The 22,867-nt window shown below is 47.8% G+C and overlaps 3 protein-coding genes across 3 annotated transcripts; all 3 read right to left on the bottom strand.

Moving 5' to 3' along the window:
- On the bottom strand, positions 1-2,590 carry LAJ45_09020 (uncharacterized protein; the record flags this gene model as incomplete). The annotated part of the gene is made up of 3 exons (XM_046118567.1): positions 1-146; positions 213-1,946; positions 2,185-2,590. 3 exons carry the CDS (start codon positions 2,588-2,590, stop codon positions 1-3), a joined length of 2,286 nt encoding a protein of 761 aa, XP_045968244.1.
- A 17,583-nt stretch (positions 2,591-20,173) lies between these two features.
- On the bottom strand, positions 20,174-21,332 carry LAJ45_09019 (uncharacterized protein; the record flags this gene model as incomplete). The annotated part of the gene is made up of 2 exons (XM_046118566.1): positions 20,174-20,853; positions 20,909-21,332. 2 exons carry the CDS (start codon positions 21,330-21,332, stop codon positions 20,174-20,176), a joined length of 1,104 nt encoding a protein of 367 aa, XP_045968243.1.
- Positions 21,333-21,412: 80 nt separating this feature from the next.
- On the bottom strand, positions 21,413-21,895 carry LAJ45_09018 (uncharacterized protein; the record flags this gene model as incomplete). Its single annotated transcript, XM_046118565.1, has 1 exon — positions 21,413-21,895. One exon carries the CDS (start codon positions 21,893-21,895, stop codon positions 21,413-21,415), a length of 483 nt encoding a protein of 160 aa, XP_045968242.1.
- Between the last annotated feature and the right edge of the window lie 972 nt (positions 21,896-22,867).

The raw sequence follows: 22,867 nt of genomic DNA, 5'->3' as shown, positions 1-22,867 counted from the left end.
TTAAGAGGAGTCGGAAGGCCTCGACCGGCGGTTTCTCTCCAACCACTTTCTCTTTCCGGCCCGAGTTTCGAGGTGAGGCGCTGAGTTAACAACATCCGTTCCGGCGGCCATCATGCTGCTCCTCATCTTATTCCTATACGCGTCGACTAAAAAAGAAAGAAAACCAAATTAACACTCGCTCACGGCGCCGCAGGAAGTTCGCCGTGACTTACGAGCTCGCTGCAAAAACATAGTCCTGCCTGCAAAGACTCTGGACTGGCTCCACGACATTCTGTATCCCAACTCGTTCAAATCCAACTCCTTCTTCCTCTTCTGGTTACTGGGTGGTGGTGGTGACACGGTCATGCTTGATCCATCGAGCATGGGCACGATAATCTGGGTCTGGGTCTCTGTTTGCGAATCGTCCTCCATCTGTGACGCCATGAATGAACGCGGGTAGACAGAGTTTGATTTGCGGTAAGAATCCGGGATCTCTTGCATGTGAACTTGGTCAAGCATCACACGGACACGGACACGGGAGCCACGGGCCGGGTCATCCACAAGAATAAACTTCCGACGCTTGTGGTCCGGGATGTCTCCGAACAGCGAGGTGTTATTGGGTGGGGTAGACGCGGTAACGGCATTGGGGGTGTTGGATGAAGGGCCCATGGGGTCCATGCTATCGTGCATCGAAGGTGGCATAGAAGCTCCCCCTACGTTTTCCGACGGGTAAGAAGTGGGATATCCGTGAAAGACGTGCCTCGGTCTGATATCATTCCCACTTGTCGGAGCATGATGATGATGCTGTCCCGCATGTCCATTCCCGAATTCTTCACCTCCAACGGCCGGGGAAAGGTGTCCTGAGCCAGACCTAGAGCTAGTGTTTGAGGGCATCTGTCCCTGGACTCCATACTGAGCTTGGGCAGAGTGATGGTGGTGGTGCAACATCGAGCCCATATCTTCCTCACCGTTCGCTGCGGTTGGGGAGTCATTGTGACCTGTAGCTGTTCCCGGATGGTGGTGGTGGTGAAGCTGTGGCTGCGCGTTTGGGACAAGAGGCCCCTTAAGTCCGAGTCCTACGCTGGCCGAAGGAACACCATTGTGAACGTTAGGTGAACCTGCACCGAGGTGAGCCTGAGCAGCCTGAGCATTTGCTTTGCGGTTGTTGATCTTCGCCATGCGACGGACCCTTCGGCTTCGTAGCCGGGGGTCCTGGTTAGAATTCCTCCAGCTGTCTACAGCTCTCTGGATCAAGCCTCTCTTCCCCCTCAAACAAGGATTAAGCTCTGCCAAAGCCCAGCCAACGGCATTGCACTCGGTCTCGTAAACCAATCTGTTACCCCGGTACTGGTCCTTGGGGCAGCAAGCGCGCGGGTAGACGCAGTTCTCGGTCTTGAACTCGTGGGATAGGGTATCAACACTGATGGACTCGACATCGCAGCGAATGGTGTACTCCATCTTGACCCTGTCGCGAGAGTACTCGAATGCGATCCACTGCACGCCGTTATTGTCCTGTCTGACCACCAATGGGGTTGTCGCCGGGATCGGCCCAGGAGCGGCATTCGGGTTGATCGCGGAGTTTCCAGCACCAGGCTTAGATCCAGACGAGGGGGTAGATGGGGAGGCTCTGTGAATAGGAGTCTGGGAAATCTTTGCCGCGGTAGAAGTGTTTGGTGCGACATGCTGGTGATGAGGTTGTGGTGGAGTCATGGTCTGTCCTGAAGACTGAGACATCAACAACGGCTGTGTGAGACCATGGTGAGGAGGCTGGCTGGAGTAGTTCTGGGGGCCAGCCGGTATTGGGGGGTATGTCTGCGGATACCCGTATAGCGGGTTCTGCATAGGCTGTTGTGAATAGACTCGGTGATCCGCTGTGGGAGAGGCAACAGAGGCCGGCGAGTTGCTCTGAGGAGTGTGGTAGATTGGGGGATACGGTGGACGGTTCATTGTGTGGGTAGCCATCAAATCTGTATAATAGTTTCGTAGAATAGTTGTTAGTCAAGGAACGTTTTTGGTTTTTTTTCTTTCTTTCTTGCTGAGACACGAGGCGGCGCAGAGGTGTGAGGGAAGGTGTGAGGGAAGGTGTGAGGGAAGGTGTGAGGGAAGGATAGAAGGTAAGAAGGGAAGGGGTGGAAAGTAGGGGTGGGTGAAAAGCAAATATAAAGGAATAGGATATGCTGGGGAAGATCGGAGGGATCTACGGACCTTGAGGTGGGTATGAAGGAGCACTACCGCCGGGAGTGCCGTATGGGGAGGGATGGGCAAAGTAAGCGATCTCTTGAGAGTGAGGGTGCTGTGAACCGGGGAGGTTTGAAGACTGGGCGAAAGGGGATTGATGTTGAGGGGGGTGCGGCGATGGGAAAGTAGAAGAGGAGGGGGGAGGCTGCTGCTGCTGCTGTCCTGGGTGTTGTTGATGGGGGAGGTTAGGTCTAGGGTGCTGCTGCTGTTGCTGGGGGTGTTGTTGATGCTGTTGTTGCTGCTGCTGAGGATGTTGCTGCTGGGAAGTAGCAGTGGAGGGCGGTGGCGGCGGATGCTGTTGATGAGGGTGACCTGGGTGGCTATCCGGTTCAGTGGCCGGCTCCTCCTTATAGCTGCCGGGTGGATGCGACATAGCTTGCTGCCTGTGGTGTGACTGGGAAGGGTATGCCACTGTTGCAACTGGGGGAGAGAGATGGATTTGGATGGGGCTGCGGTGACGACGGAGAGGGCGGTGAAATCTGTGGAGGTGCTAAGCTACTCCCTAACAGGATCTAACGCTTCTTGTTCTGTCTACTGCTTCTGCTTCTGCTTCTCTGCTGTCTCTGCTGCAACGCCCTTCCGATTCCTTTTTTTTATTTTTTTTATTTTTTTTTCAATAGTGCGAATTATGACGGCGTTGATGCTTGCCGTAAGGATCAGATCTGTTTCTTCCGTGTGGTTGGGCAGGCGTGGCACAGCACCGTTCCTCTGGGAATTGAAGGAATGCGTGGGTGGTGAGTGGAAGGGGGATGGTTCCTTTTTTTGAGAAAAATATTATTTATTTAGGTATTTCTCTTTCCCAGGTGGGGAGATGTGTATGTATGCGTTGATGGATGATGGGTGGTGGATGGACAGAATGGCTGGCTGCGTGGGTGCGTGGGTGTGTGAGTGTGAGTGTGAGTGAATGCGTGAGTGATCGAGGATGGTGCACTGAAGCCTTGGGAATTCTTGGTTAGCTCGAGGTCCACAGTTCCTGTCCTGTCCCTATCTTGCTTGATCTGTGTGTGGTGTATGTATGTAATGTATGCTTGGGACGTGGATGATGTATGTAACGTATGGCTGGATGGGATATGTATGTACGAGATGTGGATGTGGGTATGGATGGCCGGGCAGGTATGTGTATGTGTATGTAATGTGAATAAAGGGGACAACGCTGTCTGAGCAAGCAAAGCGAGCAAGCAATCACCTTGAAAAGACCAGAAAAAGAAACTACCAGAGAGGGTAGGGGGAGGAGGACAGGCAGGCAGACAGGCAGACAGAGTCAAGGGGGAAAAAAATAATAAGACTTCTGCTAATTTCTGTTGCTGAAGAGGAATCAGACGGAAGAAGAACCACGAAAGAGAGAGAATAAAAAAAGCAACGAACGGGGAAAAAATCAACTGTAAAAAAAAAGGGCTAAGAAAAATTCAACTAAAGAAAAAAGCCGATATGATATGGATACAGAAACACACACCCCCCTCCCGGGAAGAAAAATTAGTTATTAACTAGCGTAGGGTCGACCAGTAGTCTCCACAGTGATGCGGGACGTAATAACGGTAACCAGTTCGAGTACGTATGTATCAAACGCCCGCCAATGCGTGCCGAAACCCCGAACAGGAAAATAATGAAAAGGGAACGGAAAAAGCAACGCTAAGGAAAAAAAAGAGAGGAAAAAGAAAAAAAAGATATAACGGCTTCGTCTGCGAATGAGAATAAAAGGTCTAAAATAAGGTGGGAAAGTAAAATCAAAGTGATGTAAGGCAGGGAATAAGCTAAACAATCACTGAAATCAGGAGGGGGCGTTGGGAAATGATACGTCTTCCTCTATCTCTCTCTTGGTCAGGCCAAGCGCGGCGCCAGATACAAAAGTAGAGATAGAGACTAGAAAAGCGATCGAGAAATGACTAGGAAATGATGGAGATTTCACCAGAGATCAAGCAATCGATTATTTCCCGGCAAATTTCTTGTTTTCCCTTACAGCAAGAGCAATTGGAACGATTGGACGAAAGAAACGAACGCGAAAATTGGGTTGTAAAGGGAAAAGAAAGAATGGGAAGAAAAAAGATAAAAGGAAAGGAAAAAACAAGTACCTTAGGTATAACTAATGCTGATAGGATGGTGCAAGCTAAAGTTGACTAGTCAGGCGTAATCGCGCAGCTGATAACCTGCAAGAGAAGCTATGGTGGTTGCTTTTCCAGAACACTACTCTACACAAAGCCGGTCGCTGGAACGACAAATTTGTGGTGAGATGTTGCCGTTGGAATAATTGCTGGGCGCTTTCCGAAACAAAACACAGTGTGTACTACGCGCCAGCCAGATGGGATGGAATCCTTCGGTCACGTTCTTGGCGGTGACCTGAATTAATATGTCGAACTAGGTAGGTAGCTACTGGATGTAGGTACTACTAGTGGTATATTGCGGCGCGACGGGGACGGCTTGGAAGGGGTGTGGTGTGGGAAAATTGCCGGGTGAAAGAGTCTTGGTCAAGGATATGTAATCGCGCAGGGAACGTAAATGGTATGGTAAGGAAATCGGCTAGACAGGGGTAAAGGAGCTAGGGGGGGTGAGTGGCTCGGTGGTCGGTACTTGTGGAACACAAAGAACAATAATCCTCGCAAAATTTAATCTATCAGATTTATATGTACCTCGGAGATAGGCTTGCTTCTTGCATAGACTGAATTGAGAGAACGTTGGTGTGTCAGGAACGGCAGTGATGGAGGATGACTGGATGAAGTTCTGTATGAAACTTGGTTAACTGCCTCCCACGTTTAGTAGAATTAAACTGGGCCCTGGGTAAGAGAGATGCCGCGGTTGTTGCCTCAGTGATTGGACGATCGTTATGATTGGTGATTGAGTCTCAATGGTGTGGCTGTGCAGCCTTTCAATTCAATGATAGGTCTAATAGGAGAAGCTCGAACTATGAGAGCATTTTGTGAAACATGTCAGTACTGGAGCCCTTATTCTGCTACGGATCTTCTCTGGAATGGAATGTGGATGTTTTTGCGCGGTGTTGGCAGCGTGTACTGCGCGCTACCATCAAACCACGGATGAAAGAATAATATGCGATGTGATGCGTGGAGGGGCGTGTTTAGGGTTAGGTGTGGATGAGCTGGGACGTTGGACTTGGGACTTGGCAATCATAGGGTACATGTAACTCTTGAGACAAAAAAAGGATATCGATTCGATGGGCGAAAGAGGGACGGGGTAGAGGGTGTGTGTGTGTGTGTGTGTGGGAATGAATGATGCCCGCCTAGGAAGATGACTTGCGTACATACGTTTATTTTTCCTTTTTCCTTTGGTTGGCGCGTTAGTTGGGACGAATTGGTTGAAGGATACGAGGATGGCCAGGTCTCTGATTCTGCAAGATCGTTGACGGATGACTGGGGAGGCTTGTTAAAGAAGGGGAAAAGGAACAAAAATAACAAAAATGTCTCTGAGCGGCGCGATGATGATATTTGATGCCCCAATGGTTATCACTACGTTACACTTGACCCTCAGCGGAATTATTATCTTTCGATTCGTGATATCAAAAAGTACTGGGTTTCGAGCCAGATATCGATAGAGTAGTGGTTGGTTGTCGAGGATTGCGTGGGTAGGATTGGGAAGGGGGGTGGACCAGGGCAGATGCGAATGCAGCAGCGGTGTGGTGTGGTGGTTCAGGGTTTGAAAAGCCACTGGGAAAGGGTACCTTGGATGGATCGAGGTGACAGACGACAGGTAACGGTAGGAGCAGGGGAAGAGAAACTGGATGAGCTGGGCTATAAGAGCAGCAGGGTGGGGGATGGTGATGGGAGAGGGGTGATTGTTTATTTCTTTTTTTGTATCAATTTTTCTCTCTTTAAAGAAGCTAACTATTTAACATGACGGCGACTGTATCTCTACAATTCTACAACTAAAGGGGGGCGGTTATAGATCACGGAATAGTACGGCGTAGAGAGCAATCGCAAGGCCCAAACCCGTCAGTTGTAATTGAAGATGTGTAGATCAAGAGGGAGGAGTACGTATGATAGACGAATTTGCGTGCTGCGGTGAGGAATTGATTTTCTCGAGCGCAAGTACTAGAAGAGAAAGACCTCGTGCAAAGTAGAAAGAGGCTACTAAGCGATCGGGTTTAAAGGACCACGGACGAGTGGCCGGATGAAAGCTCCATTGATGCACCTGTAAACATAATAATAGAATAGCACACAGATATCGAGTAGATAAGTGTAACCGATATCCAAGGCCCTACCATCAATTGTATCGATTGACCAAGGCAGAGTAACGCACTTTACAGACATGGTGTGATTGGACCTCTCTGTTGCCCCCCATCAATCGTCCTTTGCTGTGTATCTCAATCTTCAACACCTGTGGGTGGAGATTCCGATTCCTCTGCAGCCTGCCCTGCCCTGCCGTATTCCTTCGGATATCTCACTTTGATTGATTGGAATTTCAAGGGCGCAGTGGCTTACCGGCAGAGCATGTAATGACCCGTCACATTTTTCCCTTCTTTCCCTCTCACTCGTTTTCTTCTTGTCCTCACACACGGGCCATTCGTCTTAGTTAGCTCCAACAGGATTTAGGTCAAGTCCCCGGGTCCCACTTTCAACGCTCTTTCCTTGTTTAGTAACCATCTATCCCCCAATTGGCTATTGCCAGCCCCCACAGCGACGACGACGACGCACACCCGTTTTTATATCAGATCTTCAATATGCAATCGTAAATTGAGGCAGAGTCAGTGAGTGAGTGATCATGAGAGAGAGTCGAGCACTAACCTTACAAACGAGTCATCATCTCCCAACCTCTCTTGAAAGCAGAAGGAGGAGCGCCCAGAGCAATTCGCCCGTCGGAAAACCGCGGCCATGCTCCGACCACCGTAACTGCTGTCCCCCTCCCATATGTAATTCCATTCCGTTCAGGTTTCAACTGACTCGGCTGCCCCGCGGCCCGCTTTGCCTCCCGTGATATTGTTGATCTCCATTCAAAAGAAAAACAGCAACATTAGTAGGCAGGGCGAGCACGGTATGGTATGTATGTACTGACGTTTTTGAACTGGGCCATTATTGCATACACCCAAAATCATGAGCTTTGCGTATTTTTGTATGGCATGCAATATCAGTCGCGTCCACAAACGTCAGAGAAATACGAGTACCTGTGTACTAATAGAAAAGACCATCAAAACATGTACGTCTTGTATTGACTAAAAGAGGAAACGGAAAAACAAATATCAAATCAGGTGTGACTTGAGTGAGGAATGGGGGGGGTGTGGATGTGATGATGATGTGATGAAAGGTTTCTCCCACAAACCAAAGTCACTCCCACACGTGCCATCCAGGGAAAAACAAAAATGCACAGACCGTCTTTTTCTAACCCCTCCCTCCCCTTCCATCTGCCCCACGTGTATGTCATGTCAACCACGCTTTCAGTGCCTTTCAAGCTCTGGCTGCAAGGGATGAGGTATGTAGGTAGGTGGTGTAAACCTTTGGCCAAACCACCACCAAACAAACATTGAAGCGCATTCAATGGTTGCCCTGTCCTAACCAGGGGAAGAAACCCATCAAAACCCATCGTGACGGGAATCTGGTTTTCTCAGGGTTGGGCGGGAGCGTGCCTGGATGCTGATCCGATAGCCCTAATGCTCGCCCCTCCCCGCCCTGTAATCCAGCCCTGGCCGTGTTGCTAGCGGCAATCACTCGATCTAGCTCGCTCTCTTCCACAACACCAGGTCCCAACGGCGTGATTACGAATTCCGATGGCTACTGAACCACAAACGGGCCTTGAAATTCAGACCGGAGAGTCATTCGTGCGATTCTTCTAAATAATGTGCAGAAGAGGTAGGTGAATGACACCAGAAAGAGATTAAAGGACCATAAGCTTTACCGGCCTACATAGCACTCTAACCAGCACAGTGCCATCTCGACAAATTCTTACAGATTGGCCGTCGTGGAGTGGGGGCTACATACGGCGATAAACAATTCGTTTGCTGTGTGTGACCTATGTGGAGTAGGTACATGTACCTACATGATATTGACTTACTGACTCCCCCTTCCTCGGCAAAACGGCTCAGCCCGTTCACTCAGACACCCCCCCCCCCCCTTCATCCGCTGTTCACTGTTTCCCCTGTTTTTGGCAAGTGACTAGGCGTGCGTAAGACATCGAAAGGTATCTCAATCAATCAATCATCAATCAGTTCAATCTACGCAATTGAAATTCGATTAGGGAATCTGGCTTGCTGGTTTGCTGGCTGGATGGCTGGATGGCTGGCTGGCTGATAGATGGCTGGCTGGCTCGAGCACTTTATCAATTATGGTCATTCAGTCCTCAAGAAACAACCGGCGGCCTGCAGTGTCTCACGGATAGTACGACAATACTACCCTCCCAAAGCGTGATGGTGATAGTGGTGTCGTGGGGTCGACTCCGATTTACTTGTTGCCCTTTTTCAAACGGCTACCACTCAAAAGCATCAAAAGCTTTCAAGCAAAAGGAAAGGCTACAAAAAAAAAAAAGCCACCATAATTTCCCTGGCACTTGTTATTCTTCTGCACTGCATCACGCCGTCATGCTGATACGATTTTATGTCGGTTGTCGCGCAAAGCCGATGTTTGGTTGGTTGGCTCCTCCTCGGGGAAGAGGGGAAAAAATAGCTATGAATTACCAATTTTTAGAACTGGAACACTTGCTCCTTCTGTTCGGAGTCTGGTTTTCTACCTACCCTATAGCTGGTTGTGGCGGGTCTCTACGGAATGCATTTTTGTTTTACCAAGGAAATAGCGGATGATCATGAATGATGCTATTATGTCTTATACTTAGTATTACTTACTTTACATCTAATATTCACAAAAGAGGTGCCATTCGGAAAAGGGATCACCAAACCGGAATCCTACTACTCTACGATGGCCGGAAATATGAGCTGGAGTCAACTACCAATTTATGAATGTTTGAAACTTTTATAAACCGGTTCTTCTACGCCACATCTGGCTTCATCCAGACGCGGCCGATGCCGGTGCTTCATCGTCGCTGCCAGTGTTGGAGGGAAAACCACCCCCTCTCGGCATTTTTTTGGGTAACCACGGCGTACGTTTTTCGGTAAAAAATGAACCGAATTCCGAAGGCCGGTATAGATTTCATGCCGGTCTCATATTTTGCTTTTTGTAAATGCTTTCGTTTGAGCTTGACCTAGAGACTAGAGTCATATGTAACGAATATCAGAATATGGCGGTCCCCGCCATGTTCGGTGCAGCCAACCGACCCCCCGGAGAAGGTGCCTACATGGGTAAAGAGCGCGGGTTCAAATCTTTATTTAACCTCAAGATGGCAGTACGTACGACAGTACTAATCTTATTAGCACTGTACTGCATTCTTTCTCAGTTGATGGTCGGAAATGATTTCTGCTCGGTTAGAGGGCGAAGTGATTGTGAGGCAGAGTTTATCAGCTGGTGTGACTGGTTCTGATTCCTGACAGAGATTCATGATGCACTACCGGCGAAACCCTAATATCGATATCAAATCGGTAGTAGTCAAGCGGTTGTTGGAGCATTATCAATCAAAGGAATTCTTACTCCAGACACTCTTCTTACTCACGATTAAAACTTATATCAAAACAAAAAGAAAGTTACTCTCACTCATGCTACAACCCGGCCGTTTCGCCCGTTACTCCTTTCGTCCGACCTATTGAGAACGTCACGCCTTCATCTCGGCAAGTGATTCTGCATGGTTTTCGATAAACAGCGGGTTCAAGGATGCCCCCCCTCCCCCTTCAACGGCGGGAGGGCAGGGACTCAGGCTGGCAAATGCGTGCTGGGTACCAGGGCCCGGTAAAGAACGACCGAGGGTGCCCTGCCCCAGTCAAACAAATCCTACAGGGCAGCAAGATCCGTTATTGTGAATTCCATCCAGCTTTTGCTCGACAACAAGGTTTTTAACCCAGACACACCTTTTTTCTGCTGCTCTTCTTTCATAAGCACTTTACTTTCTTCTTCCCTCAACTGCAGCCTTGTAGAGTACCGTACCGATCGATGAACCCTGTAGAAAGTGTCAATTGACGTGGCTAACATAGGCTACCTGACCTGACCTGACCTAACCCAACCTACCGTAGGTACTCAGAGCAAACCCAGGCTCAGCCTATCCTCCATCGTGGTATCATCAGCACCGTGGTCGCCGATCCGATAGCCTTCCCTAGCTAGGTGGCTTTGGGGTTCGGTTTTCAATCAAGATGAGCCGACGATACCAGTATCTGGAGGTTCATGTAGGTACCGACCGCCAGCCGATACATACACGACACATACTTACATCTGTGGAGTACTTGCTCTACTCTACCTACCGTAAGGTACAGAAGTAAAGGCACAAAGCGCATCTAGGCATACGTCGGTCGGAATCTCGGAATTAAAAACTGGTGCGATACCGGATATGGAGTCTCGCGATTATGTTGAGCGCAACCTTTCGTCCCAAGGTACAACGGCAGTTGAGGCTGGCACTCCAGTACCTAAGTCAGATCGTATCGCGAAAGAGAAAAAAAAGCATCGTAACCTATCCGCCTGGACAGGCAAGGATTGGTGATAGTGTCGCTGGACGTACCCAGTAGTAATCATCCATAAAATACCCTTCTGCGGAGCAAATCGCGCACAGCTGCACACGGTCAAGGATAGCTTTCCCGGAATTAGATGGTTTCTCGGTACATAGGGTGCAACTGTACCAGCACTTTATCTGCGTTTTTTTTTTCTTGCACCAGTGGATACATATGGAACCTGCCTTACCAGGCTGTATGTATGTATGGAAAGGTGGGGTTATTTTTCTTTCCATGCGTTACTGGAAGGTCGTCCCCCGGCCGACACATGACTTTATGAGAGCCGGCCAAGTTGTTCAGCATCTCGCGATATGTGAAGCGATTGGAGGGTTAATTGAGTGCTGTTGTGCCGTTGACTACATATGTATGTGCAGTAGAGTACCTACACTCACGTGCAACCTATGGAACGGCCTTTTTTTTTCTTCTTTCTTTCCCTTTCCCGCCTATTAGTGGACTGGACATCGTTTGGATGTTCGGATGGAACCAACATAGGCTACAGGCGGTAGGTGTTGCGGTGAGGTGAACCGGCGCTGTGCGGCGGGCGAGGAACAGAACAACAGCTGGACGGACGCGGGATGCGTCATCTTTACCGCTCAAGGTGTGTGAGTTACGGTAAAGTACATACAGCTACACATACGTACCTGAGAGGTGAGAGGGGGAGATTCGGGAAGTCCCCGTTAATTTGCATTATGCTGCTGTTGTTCTTTTGTACAGCGGCCTGCTTTGAACAAAATGACGTGGACAGCCTCGAAAAAAAGAAGTTTCTAAACTCGCAATACTGACTGACAGACACTTACATACATGTAGTTACTTCGATTTCCTGATTCCTTTTTCTCGTGTCTCGATTCTCGAGGGAAACATAAACTTGGTGTCTCTTTTCTGGTCCGGTCACATCTCATCCCACGCAGTAACGTGTGGTGCGCGGTGAGAAAACCGAACATCGGTTGTCTTGTTCCAGTCAAGTTCTACGATTGCTTCTAGCGAGCTTCGATTGTTTCGGCCGCTGGGATGAGATCACAAGGGACCCTCGTGGACATCCTGAAAGATGGCTAGCGAACTAGCGTGATAAACTCAATTGCCGTACTCTCTTCAGGGTTTGGATTTATTCGCTGTGTTTTACATGCTCCTCCACAACCACAACAATTAACCGTTCAAGACATTGGCCGTCGTCATCGCCAATATTAGGAATATTTATTAGGAATCATTGCGCGCGCGCGCGGTGTGGAACGCAAGAGGAGAACTTCACTAACGGTATCTATAAAAGTAAAACATTGAGATGTTATTTTTACAAACACTATCTAACCAGATCCCCCCCTCCGCAACAACCCAACTTGCCTAGCGAGTCTATCACTTGCGAAATTGAACCCGTGAACAGTAAGTAGAGGGGTAGGTAAGCCAAGGTTGAGTTGGGATGGATGATGTTTCGGTTTCATATCCGAGATACCCTGTGCCCATCCCCTCCCTTCACGATCGCTTGAACCCTTGCCGCATATCGACTGGGTCGGGGGGAAGGCAAAAAAGAAGAGGGCTCGCAAAAACAAATATCCGAGACACTTTATGGGTTGGTCCCACTGGTGAATAATGCAGGTCCCCGCAATTATTACTCTATGTACAAATAAATAACAAGAATAACAGGATTTTTGTACCTACCGGCGATGCTGCGTGAGGTGACATTTTAAGGTATCTTATTCCGGCCGTAGTGGTCCCTCAGACACTCTCTCGGCTTGTTGTGGTAGTAATGGTGGTGGTGGAGAGTCGACTTCCCCTATCATACCAGCCACATCGTTTCCTCAAACATGATCCACTGGTAGAGGGGGAGGGGGAAAAGAACCGAGAGGCTAGGCAGGTAACGCATGATTCATGTTCAAATTTCGCTACAATCAACACTAACAACCGGTCCACCTGCACCCTGGCCGGAGATTAACTTCGCGATATCTTGCGTACCTAGGCCGGCATATACATAGCAACCACCTGGCCTTTGATGTCGGGCCGACTTCAGCCTGTCCTGGTTTTTGCTGCGTACATACATAATAATTCTAGTGCATTTCTGGAAAGTAGTGAGCCTAGAGCAAAACAAGTTGCGAATTAATAGTTGAAGCTACTGTTCACTTACCGCATACATATGTGCGGCCACGTGAATATTCTAGAGAATCAGAAGAAAAGAAAAAGAAAGAAAAGAAAAAACCTCACAAATCAGTTACAAAGATATCTACTAGTTCGATTATTCCCAATTCGTATACCGCGAAAGCGAGTATGCCCGGAATACCCCGGAGTCTAGAATCTAGATCTCACGGTAGGTAGAAAGGTGTAATCTTGGTTTTAAGGATCATGGTTATTACCAGATATGCTTCTTGTGGTTTAACTCATTCAAGTATTATTAGACGGCTGGTACGTTCTGTGGATTACACATATGCACCCAGGTAAGTTTTTTAGAGAAGTAATAATAGACTTTTTATTGATTATGTATTCACAAAGTACCGGCCCTGTCTAGATCTGCAGCGGGCCTAAGTCAGTGTCGAGTTTCCTCCCTTGAAACCGTTTTCCGACAATTTCGCTTACGCCGGGAAGTACTCGGATGTCCCCCGAGAAATCTTCTGGCAAGGAAATCCCGAGTACGAGTAGGTACTTGTGGATGTATCAGCAAAGAACAACTCATACCCTCACCGCAGGAAGAACCGGCCGGTGAGAAGCAGCATACATACAGCTGTCACTTTGTCACTCACTCGACGTTCTGTCCTTTTCTCTAATCTATGTAGAGTTTTCTACATACAGGAGTTTCTTGCGCCCAAGTCATTACTAGACAACGCCTAAAAAAGTAAACATAAGAGACAGAGGCAGAAACAAGCCACAGCCAGGATGAGGGGGATGTTTCCCTGGGATTCACATTCTTCGCTTTCCCCAGGATTCATCATAATCCTCACGACAAGGACAAGCATCACGAACCATGAAAAAAAATGCCAGGGGAGCATAAAGGGGCAAAAAAAAAAAAAGCTTCTTTACGCCCTCCCCCAGAATAATCATCATCATATGTAAGCCTTCTGGATCTTCTCTTACACCTGGTGGCGGATATGTGCTGCTGGCCGTGGCTCGTAGGTAGGGTAAAATACGATATCACAGTAACCAATTTCCTCAGGCTGGGTCCTGCATCTGCTAGCATAACTGTCACAATAACCTACTCTGCCCCCTCTATCTATTGGGTAGAACCAATTCCAGATCGGCTATCATGACCTCACCCCCCTTTCCCCTCCCCACCCCCCTCTCGTATTTCATCATGTAACCCCCACGAAATGCTCTCGTCTTCTCAGCTCGAGTAGGTAGGCGGGAAATTCTCCGGTGTGTACTTTCGGTGTAAGGGAAGCACTTTCTGATTGTTAATTGTTGGTTCCGATCACATGTATGCTTGCCTTTATCTACTTTGTTGAGTGCCGTAATTGGCGGGGCTTTATTTACATATCTTACATTCTTTGTGTGTGATTGATGATGACCGAGTAGTAAGTACCGTAGGTCATACCCGATACCTAAGGAGGTAGAGGAGGAGAAATGATCGGGCTAACACCCGTTGCTACTGATGCCATCGAGATGTGATCAGATCAGATGCTCGAGCGAGCGTAAAAAGTACGTAGAGCCAATATAATATGCATGAGGTATTTTCTCCCTCTTTCTCTTTTCCTTCAAGCTCTTTTTCAACTAATTATATCTAATGTCCCTCCCTCGTGAAACGCGGGGAGGGTCTGGAGTAAAAGTGGGGTCCGCCCAGTGTGTGTCTCAGGAGAAGATGTGAGGGGAGGTCCGATCTCTAATGATTTTCCTTTCTTTCGATGGCTTGATAGGGAATAATTATTTCTAAGAAGTCCTTTATCGGTTACGGTCTGAGAAGTAATAGCCGGCCGGGGCGGTGCGAATAGTGGCGGATAGAGGAATTATGGTACCTACTACATACCTACTACCCACTACTTCTACTACATACAGTACCCATATATCCAGAGTAGGATGAGGGGCCCCAGGATGACGCGCGCCTCTCTCGATTTGGAAACCAGGGTGTTAATTCGTAGCAGGAGGTTCCTCAGATTGATAAAGGCAGAAGCCGTAGCCGCTGCCTGACTGGAGGGAGATTAAAGGAAAGCTAGGCCTCCCAGGAAAGGATGGAGAAACGTGGGGAATACATGCTGTGTAGTTTTTTTTCGGTTGCTGCGACGCATCACCGCCGCGCGGGTACGTTAGGGCTAAGTTAGTTTGATACTCTACTGAGAAGAAGAAGCGGGTAGAGCCGATATTGGTGAGCCACCGTGAGGGAGAGAATAAAGTGAAAGGGATAGCTAGGGACTAGGGGAGCTCGAGTAGGGATTATGGATGGATAGGGATAGGGATAGGGATAGGGATAGGGATATTTGCATGCCTGTATAGGATCTGCCGACAACGGGCAGACAGGACAGACGTGCCTACAGACAGACAGGTATTCGGGAGTTTTGCTCTTTCCTGGCTGCGAATTAGGTACCTGGACACTCGAGGTACAGGTACCTACATACATGTACCTAGGCACTCTACCTACCCTACCGACTTCTCGAAAGCTTCCAGCGCAGCGAGATTGCAGTGGGGTGCCTGATTAGTAGTTGATGCAATTGGATGTTCTTCGCAGAGCAGGCCGTTGGACTTAATGATCATGGTACGGTAGCTGCTGCTGGCCATGGGCCTGGGAAGAATTTTTTGAAAAGTGAAGAGTTGCCCAACAGGGCTGCATCCAGGGACCCACCATGATGCCGGGAGATACACTCTGCCAGTAAAGAGCTACCGGTACCTAGGAGTAGGCTACGTTTATCGGGCTTAACCACCTCTCTATCGCTATGGTATTGTATGGTACCTCTTGGAGCCGGTTCCTTTTCTCTCTCTCTCTCTCACGAGAACCGATCCAAAGTGCAAATGCAGATGCGGGTTCATATTTGGAATACCCACCGCTACGTCCGTGTAGAAGCAGATACCGGAGGCAGGCAGGACAGGACGAGGAAGGACGTACTACGTACGTCGTACGGGGGCCCATCCAAACAAGAAAAAAGCTGTTTAGCTAGTTAATTAGTTTTAGCGATTTCACCCGGTTGGGGAAATAGCTATGGGATCCAATGACCCCCGAATCGAATCCACTTTCATCATACGATTGTATTAAGTAGTTATATGTGCACACTATCTATCGGCCGGGCATACCCCCTCTACGCGAATTAACTGCAAAGCCGACGTTCACCGATTCCCTGGCTAAGTATGTATGCGGCTTATGCTTATTCCCTCAGTAAGACATGCTCACGTGCTGCAGGAGGCGAAAGAGAAGGAGAAAAAAAAGGAAGATTGCGTGGGTGGAGTAGAGTAAATGGGATTACTCCACGTTGCAGGTTTTTTTTTTCGCGGACACCGGGTATCACTCGGAAGTCTGTTTCCTGGAACTTTCTTTGAAGACAGCGGTTTTGTGCCGGCCGAGAATGGCATCGCAGATACAGAACAGCTCACTGCTATCACTTCGACCTGAGTATAGTGTATGAAAGTAAGTGAAAAGGGGAAAAATAAAAATCGAAAAAAACTCAGGTTTTGGAAATGAGGGGTGCTAACTAATCCAGCTGCGCAGGGAAATTTTGTTGTGTTTTTTTCTTATTTTTCTTATTTATTTTGTTTTGCTTTACAACGTGCGTGCAGGCAGGCGCATATTGGCAATCTAAGCATGAATAGGAATTGACACTCAGTGAACAAGTAGCGGAAGGGCTCCTAAATGAAACACCTGGAGAGAGCAGCAGCAGCAATCGAGTCATTCACATAAACATCTGTCTTGTCTTAATACCGACACCCTTTTCCTGCTGCAGTAGGTACACAGACAGACTTTCCGAGAAAAAACTGGGTTCGCAACTGCCAATTGGTGGACGCAACCCAGGTTTAAGACCGAAACCCTCGACCGGCCCGTTGTGGGGCCCTGATTGGATGCACGAGTTTATTTACTGAAATCTAAAGTAACCAAACTACTAGCTCGATAGGTTCCCGATGCAGATGCTACTGATACTGCTCGAACCACAATAAACCTCCGGCCGGATGCCTTCATCACCGGTAATCTCACTTTCAGCTGCGGCCGGACAGTTATACAGAAATGCCCAGCCCGCCTCCCTCCCCCTTCCCCTCCTCCACAATCACAATCGCAACCATAGCCCGGCGCTTGGGGCACGCCCCCCACTAGGTAATGGGGGGGGGGGGGGGGGACGTAGGCACACAGTCCGCTACTGTGCTGGTCTGTGCTTGGAAATATTCTGAATCCGACCCGCCATGACTGACGACTGAATTCAACTGAGTACTGACGTGCACCGACCGGCCAGCCGCGGCCCGCACTCACTCAGCAATCGGTCAACTAGGCGCTGGCCACGAACTAAACAGAAAAACAAAAATGGGGGTGGGGAAAAGAGGTACCTGCGAAATGCTTCATCATTACTATACTCCCCTTTGATGGGTAGCACGTGATTATCACCGGACCGGCTGTAAGTTGTCGAGTGAGATCTGGTGAAGATAATTACTCTGAGGAAGGATCGGCAGTCAGGTTATGCAAGGGGCGCGGGGACGGGTGAGATTCGGTGCTGCATTAAAGATCGAGTGACGGGCGTGTGCGGCCGGACCTGCGTATCGCGCGGGGTAGGGAGCAGGTGGTGGACTGTGTGTCCGGCTGATCTATGCCTGGCCGGCCGGCCCTGCATTGTCGGTGCCGGTGCGGGGCAGAAACATGGCGGGGGCTAGAAACACGATAGCCACGGGACCGGAGTAGGCATTTTCCTACTATTTGAGGCTTGGATCCCGCGATGATCATGAGCTACTGGGGATGTTACGTCTGGAGTCGTGGGGATTGATGCATCGGACAGAGAGCCGGACCGGGGGAGTGAGAAGTGCCTGAATGAATGTGAAGAGGGATATCACATCTATATATGTGGGGCCCGGGAGGATCCCCGATTTTGTGCGGCATCACGAGCTGTGGGAGTTTCGACTTCAAATTCAGAACTCAGGTCGAACTCGCGGGTGAGGGCGACTCGGGTGACCGGCGTCGGGCAGGTTGTTTGTAATATAATCGATGGGGAACCTATATCGTATATCACATCCCCCACAAACAAACAGAGTATGGAATACCCGCGTTTTCAAAGGTACTGTTACGATATATTCCCGGGCTTCTCTTACAAATCTAAGTCACATAGATATAGAGAGGTTATATACAGGATCGGCGCTGAAATACGCTGGTCGTGTCGATCCTGGCAAAGATTGGAGGCGTTGAGATGGGCGCAGTCTTTGGGAGCCTGGCCGGGTTCAGATTTGGCGGCGGGCGGCATTGGGAGATTGCGGCCGCGGCTCAACCGGGCGTGCGCGCGCGGGCTCCGATTCCACGGAGACCTATATGGGAAGGCCGGGTGCCGCTGGTACGGGGTTGACTCGGCGTATTGACTAAAGTCGGCTATCACATGTTGACATATTGCGGTGCTAATAGGTGGTTTTGGCTTCGCCAATATATCACCAAATGACACATTGTTTCAATAGTATATGCATGGAATATCACTCATGATCGACATATAACAGTACCAAAAAGGGTGGACCCGCTAACTACGCTAGCACTGCGGCCATACGGTATTTGTACGTATTCTTTTTGAGGCGCCGTTCTAATTCTGCATTCTTCACCAAACCATGCAGGTCTTATAGCAGTGATTTTACCCGTTTTTTCATACTTAGGTAGTGCGGCGTCCTCGACTGGAATCTAAGCTAAGTACCCTCGAGTCGAGCTTCCGCGGCTCGAGCTCAAAAGCGCGAGTTTTTGGGGCGTTATTTCTCTGCGTATTCTCGCCTTTGAAACCATACTAGATATGCGGATAATATCATTTTATTTGTAAACCAAACCCTAACCCAGCAATATACGAGATCTAGGATTACTTTAAAAACTAACGTCTGATCTGGGGCTACTGGAAAGCTCGAGCTCGGGCTTTTGTAAGTAGAGGTAAGCTGAATATGAATAACTGCTATCATGGGTCAGGTTGGGGTTTTCCTCCTGCGAGCCTCGGGTGGCTACCATTGGTGCTGTTTTTCTTGAAAAATTGTCAAGGGAAATTATTAAAAGAAATTGTTAAGAGAAAATGGTAAGGGAAATCGCTAAGGAAAATCGTTAAGGGAAATTAGCGAAGGAAACTGTTAAGGGAAATTGTTAAGGAAAATGTAGTTGGATCTTGCTTATATTGTAACTGTCGGGGTACTTACTACTTTTTACATATACATAATAGAACCCTTGGACGCTCTTGATTGTCAAAAGGCTATGATGAAGCCTTTTGTTCTGTCCTCTTGAGGGTGCGCCCTTCTCTCGCTATATATGTAAGTGTTATGGTTGATTAGTACTGTCCTTTTTATGGTCTCGAAATAGTGATGGGCACGAAAGAAAAAGTCTCAAAAACTTTTTCTAGGTAATACTAGACAAGGCGAATCAAGGAGGTAGGTAGGCATGACAGCTAGTCTCGAAACATTGAAAATGGAGGGTTTGGCATTACAACATTAACCCTAACCCTAACTATTTGTAAAACTGGTTTAACCACTAAAAATGCCCGGCTAGATAATGAACCAAGTGATTGGGCCAAGTCTCATCAATATCTCGAAATATCTGGTCGTTTTACATGTTCTACTGTATACAGAGAATCTTACTCAAGGTGGTGATATGTATATACCACCGAGGTGTCTGATCCTTTTCTATTAGTACTAATTTGTGTGTGTGGGTAGAGTTCCGGAGCCCATATTTAGGACTTGATACTCTCAATATTGTGGCCCTCAAACAGGTGGGAGGGAGAGATTTTTGAAGTGGGTCCGGGGTCTGCATGTCGTCGAGAGTGTTTATTCATTTGCATCTTGTGATAATGTCCCTTTACTCTTGCGTAGCTATGACATGTTTTATAGTGATACTAATTGTGTAAGAGGTACATTTACTGAGGGTAGCTAAAGGCTAATATGAAATAGTTATATATATATCTACGGAACGCACGCCTATATGTTGAGGCGAGAACGTGAACGTCGAGACGGGAACTTAAATGTCGAGACGGGGACGTAAATGTTGAGGTAAGGACGTAGGTGTCGAGATAAGAACGTAGGTGTCGTCCCCGTATTTAGCCATCATTTTTGCTGCCACCATAAATGCCTTCAAACCTCTTTGAAAGCCAAAAGGCTTAATCCGCCCATGTGTCCTATATTTGTGATATTGGAAGGAAAGGAGAAAGAAAAAGATGAAATGAAATCATAATCGGTTATATCAATGCCCAAATCCTCCGCCAGAACTCATTCAATTCCTCCCCCTCTATTTCCCCTTAGCAAAGAACATTAGCAGGTGACTCGGTCCTCCACTCTTCTTCTTCTTTTCTTTTTGAGATCGTCTTCTGGCTGCGCAACGCTGTTGTCCAAGGGAGATTCTTAGAACCCATCCTGTTTCTTTACACCAAGTTCTTCAGGCTCACGCATCTGATCTGTGTAGACCCCTACTATGTTCCGATAAAAGATCATCTTCATGGCAGCCGCCAATTTTGGCTCAAAGCAATCAGTTGCGGCCCACCAGGGAGCACAGAGTTTTGGGTTATGTCCGTAAAGGATGAACGAGCGGTTGGTTGCCTTCGAGTATGCGTCCATCATAGCTCGACAGCAAATACATGGACTCCCGTTAACCGCGATATACTCAAATGGGGCAGTGAATTCGGGATTTGAGTGATTCTTTGCGAACTGTTGGTGGTGGTAAATCAACAAAGCCATTTCAGGATGCACCGAAAGTGACGATGCTCTCACTGATAATACTGCCTGATCCGCGGGTTTGGCTTGTCGTTCGTGGGCGGCCAGAATCTTTTCGTAAAAGTTTGTACCAGGGTCGTACCACGCAGTGTCAAAGACACGTTTCACGAGTGCCGTCATTTCGTGGTGAGAATAGGGCTCTGGTGCCGGATCGACAATAGAATCCACAAATATGATTTCAATGTCCTTCTGCAGTATAGTATGACGCCGCGGAGAATAGGCAAAGTCGAGTAACTCGTAGATATAAGTTCCTAGTTCAGAAACCTTTTGTATTGCCTTCAGCAAGTTGAAATTCTCTAAGAAGATATCTTCTAAAGGCCGAGTGTGAGCTTTCGATATATTAGGTTAGGGGAGGGTTAATATTACTTTTCTGTTGTTGTGACTCGTTCCATGTATGCAGGATCAGGCGAGTCCGCCCTAAGATCTCATCCCTGCTAGCTACGTACCTGTGGTGTAGAACCCTAAACATATGTAGCAGTTGGCTCCAATCAACACCCGCGAAATTATTTGGGTTGTCCTCATTAATGTTCACCATTACTATTCGGGAGATGTGATATAGTGTATGGATAACTTCAGCCAAAACATCCCCGTGGTTCATAGAGTCTTTGTTAATGTCGAAGTAGAATTTATAAAATTCTGATATCCCGGGAGCGAGGTATTTCTCGACTCGATGCCTAGTTTTGGGATAACAAAACATTTGAACATCGTGCATGAATGTCTTTCGGAGTTCTTCCAGGACAATAAGATCCGGATCCCTTCCTGAAAATTTCTCTGATAAAATCTGTTCCATAGTAGCAGTCTTAGCTCTCTCTGAAAATACATCCTTAAATAATTATTACTTAGGCTTGGGTTCCTCAGTACTAACCTCCTTCACCCCGAAGGTGCTTCCTTAACCTCAATGGCAGCCCAGCCACGACGCTCTGATACGTTCTCACAGCGAATATAGTGTCTCACATATGCAATGCACTGCATATGCGTCCACAAACTTTTGAGATGGATCTTTACGTCCTTATCTGGCTTTGCCCAATTCTGTGCAATGTAGACATGAACATTTTGTCCCATAGATGCTGACAAGGCCATATACTGAGCCGAGCTCTCGAACTTAGCACAGACAAAGGCGAATGCATTAAGAATGTTGGGTGGTCTTTCGTAACTCAACGCATCGCACCCACCAGCGAATCCTTGATGAGATGACCCCTCACCATTATTGTCATCAAGGGAGCTCGGGTCATCAAGATGTTGTAACGAAATGTCATATTGAGGAGTGCTCTCGTACAGTAATTGAGATAGAGCAGCGATTTCAGAATCAGTAAGTATAGGTGCAAGAGGGAGATTATCTGGAGTTGATGACATTTGACGATGCGGCGAGTGATGAGAGATAAAGTGAACGATGACAGCTGAAATGGGTGTAGATGAATTAGTTGCGGGGGTTTGTGGTTATCAGAAGCCGGTTACTGAACAGCTCAGTGCATGGTCAATGATCAGTTGGTTAGCAGCGTAACCTTCCCCTAACCCTTGTAGATTGACCCTAACCCTGGTCAGGGCCCTAACCTTGTGTAAATACAGCTAGCCTATATTTTTGTGCAGCTTCACTTTTCTCTTATCAAACCAGCATGTCGATTCGGGTATGTGTTTATAGTATCTCAGAGCTTGAGGTTTGGTTCGTGGCTTCACTTCCATTCCTACTACAAGTATTTTTATATGCCCGATGAACCAACAAATTGTTCTTCCTGTGATAGGATTAAAGCAAATTCAAAACCGAGAGATATTAACATAATACAGAGGAAGGTAGATTGAAACCTTCGTACCAAAGCAACTAGGGAGACCCCAATTGCCTAACTAACTAACCTAACCACCTCTTGGCGCCAAGAAGAAATATCGAGTGACAAACCATGAAGACAAACTCCAAAACCAGAATCCCAATACCAAACCGCACAGGTGATCAAACCGCTCCTAATCATCACAATACACGCTCCTGTATATATCTTCTTCCTTCAAAAGGGCTATCATTATATAGACTCAAATTTGGGAATAAGTTTGTAGATGATAACAATGCTACAGCCTTCAGTCATCCGTCACGCGCAAAAGTCAATTATCATTGTTTGTTACATGTAGTCTCGTGCCCAGATTTCTCTAACTCTCAGTGATGTTTGTGTGTTTGAAAGTACAGGACCATACAAACAACACATACATTAAGTACAGATGAGAGATCACCTTAAGTCATTTTCTTTCCAAAACCAGGTACTATGCAGGTCCAGTCCCAGTCTCAAAAGAAACGTGTCCACAGACACTCACAGCTGAGATAGACTTGCCGTTGTGCACATG

Source organism: Morchella importuna (assembly GCF_003444635.1).
Source record: "Morchella importuna strain M04M26 chromosome Unknown Morimp01GS033, whole genome shotgun sequence".
NCBI classification, from domain to species: domain Eukaryota; kingdom Fungi; phylum Ascomycota; class Pezizomycetes; order Pezizales; family Morchellaceae; genus Morchella; species Morchella importuna.
The sequence above is the reverse complement of the archived record's forward strand: the minus strand, read 5'-3'. Positions and strand labels throughout refer to the sequence as shown.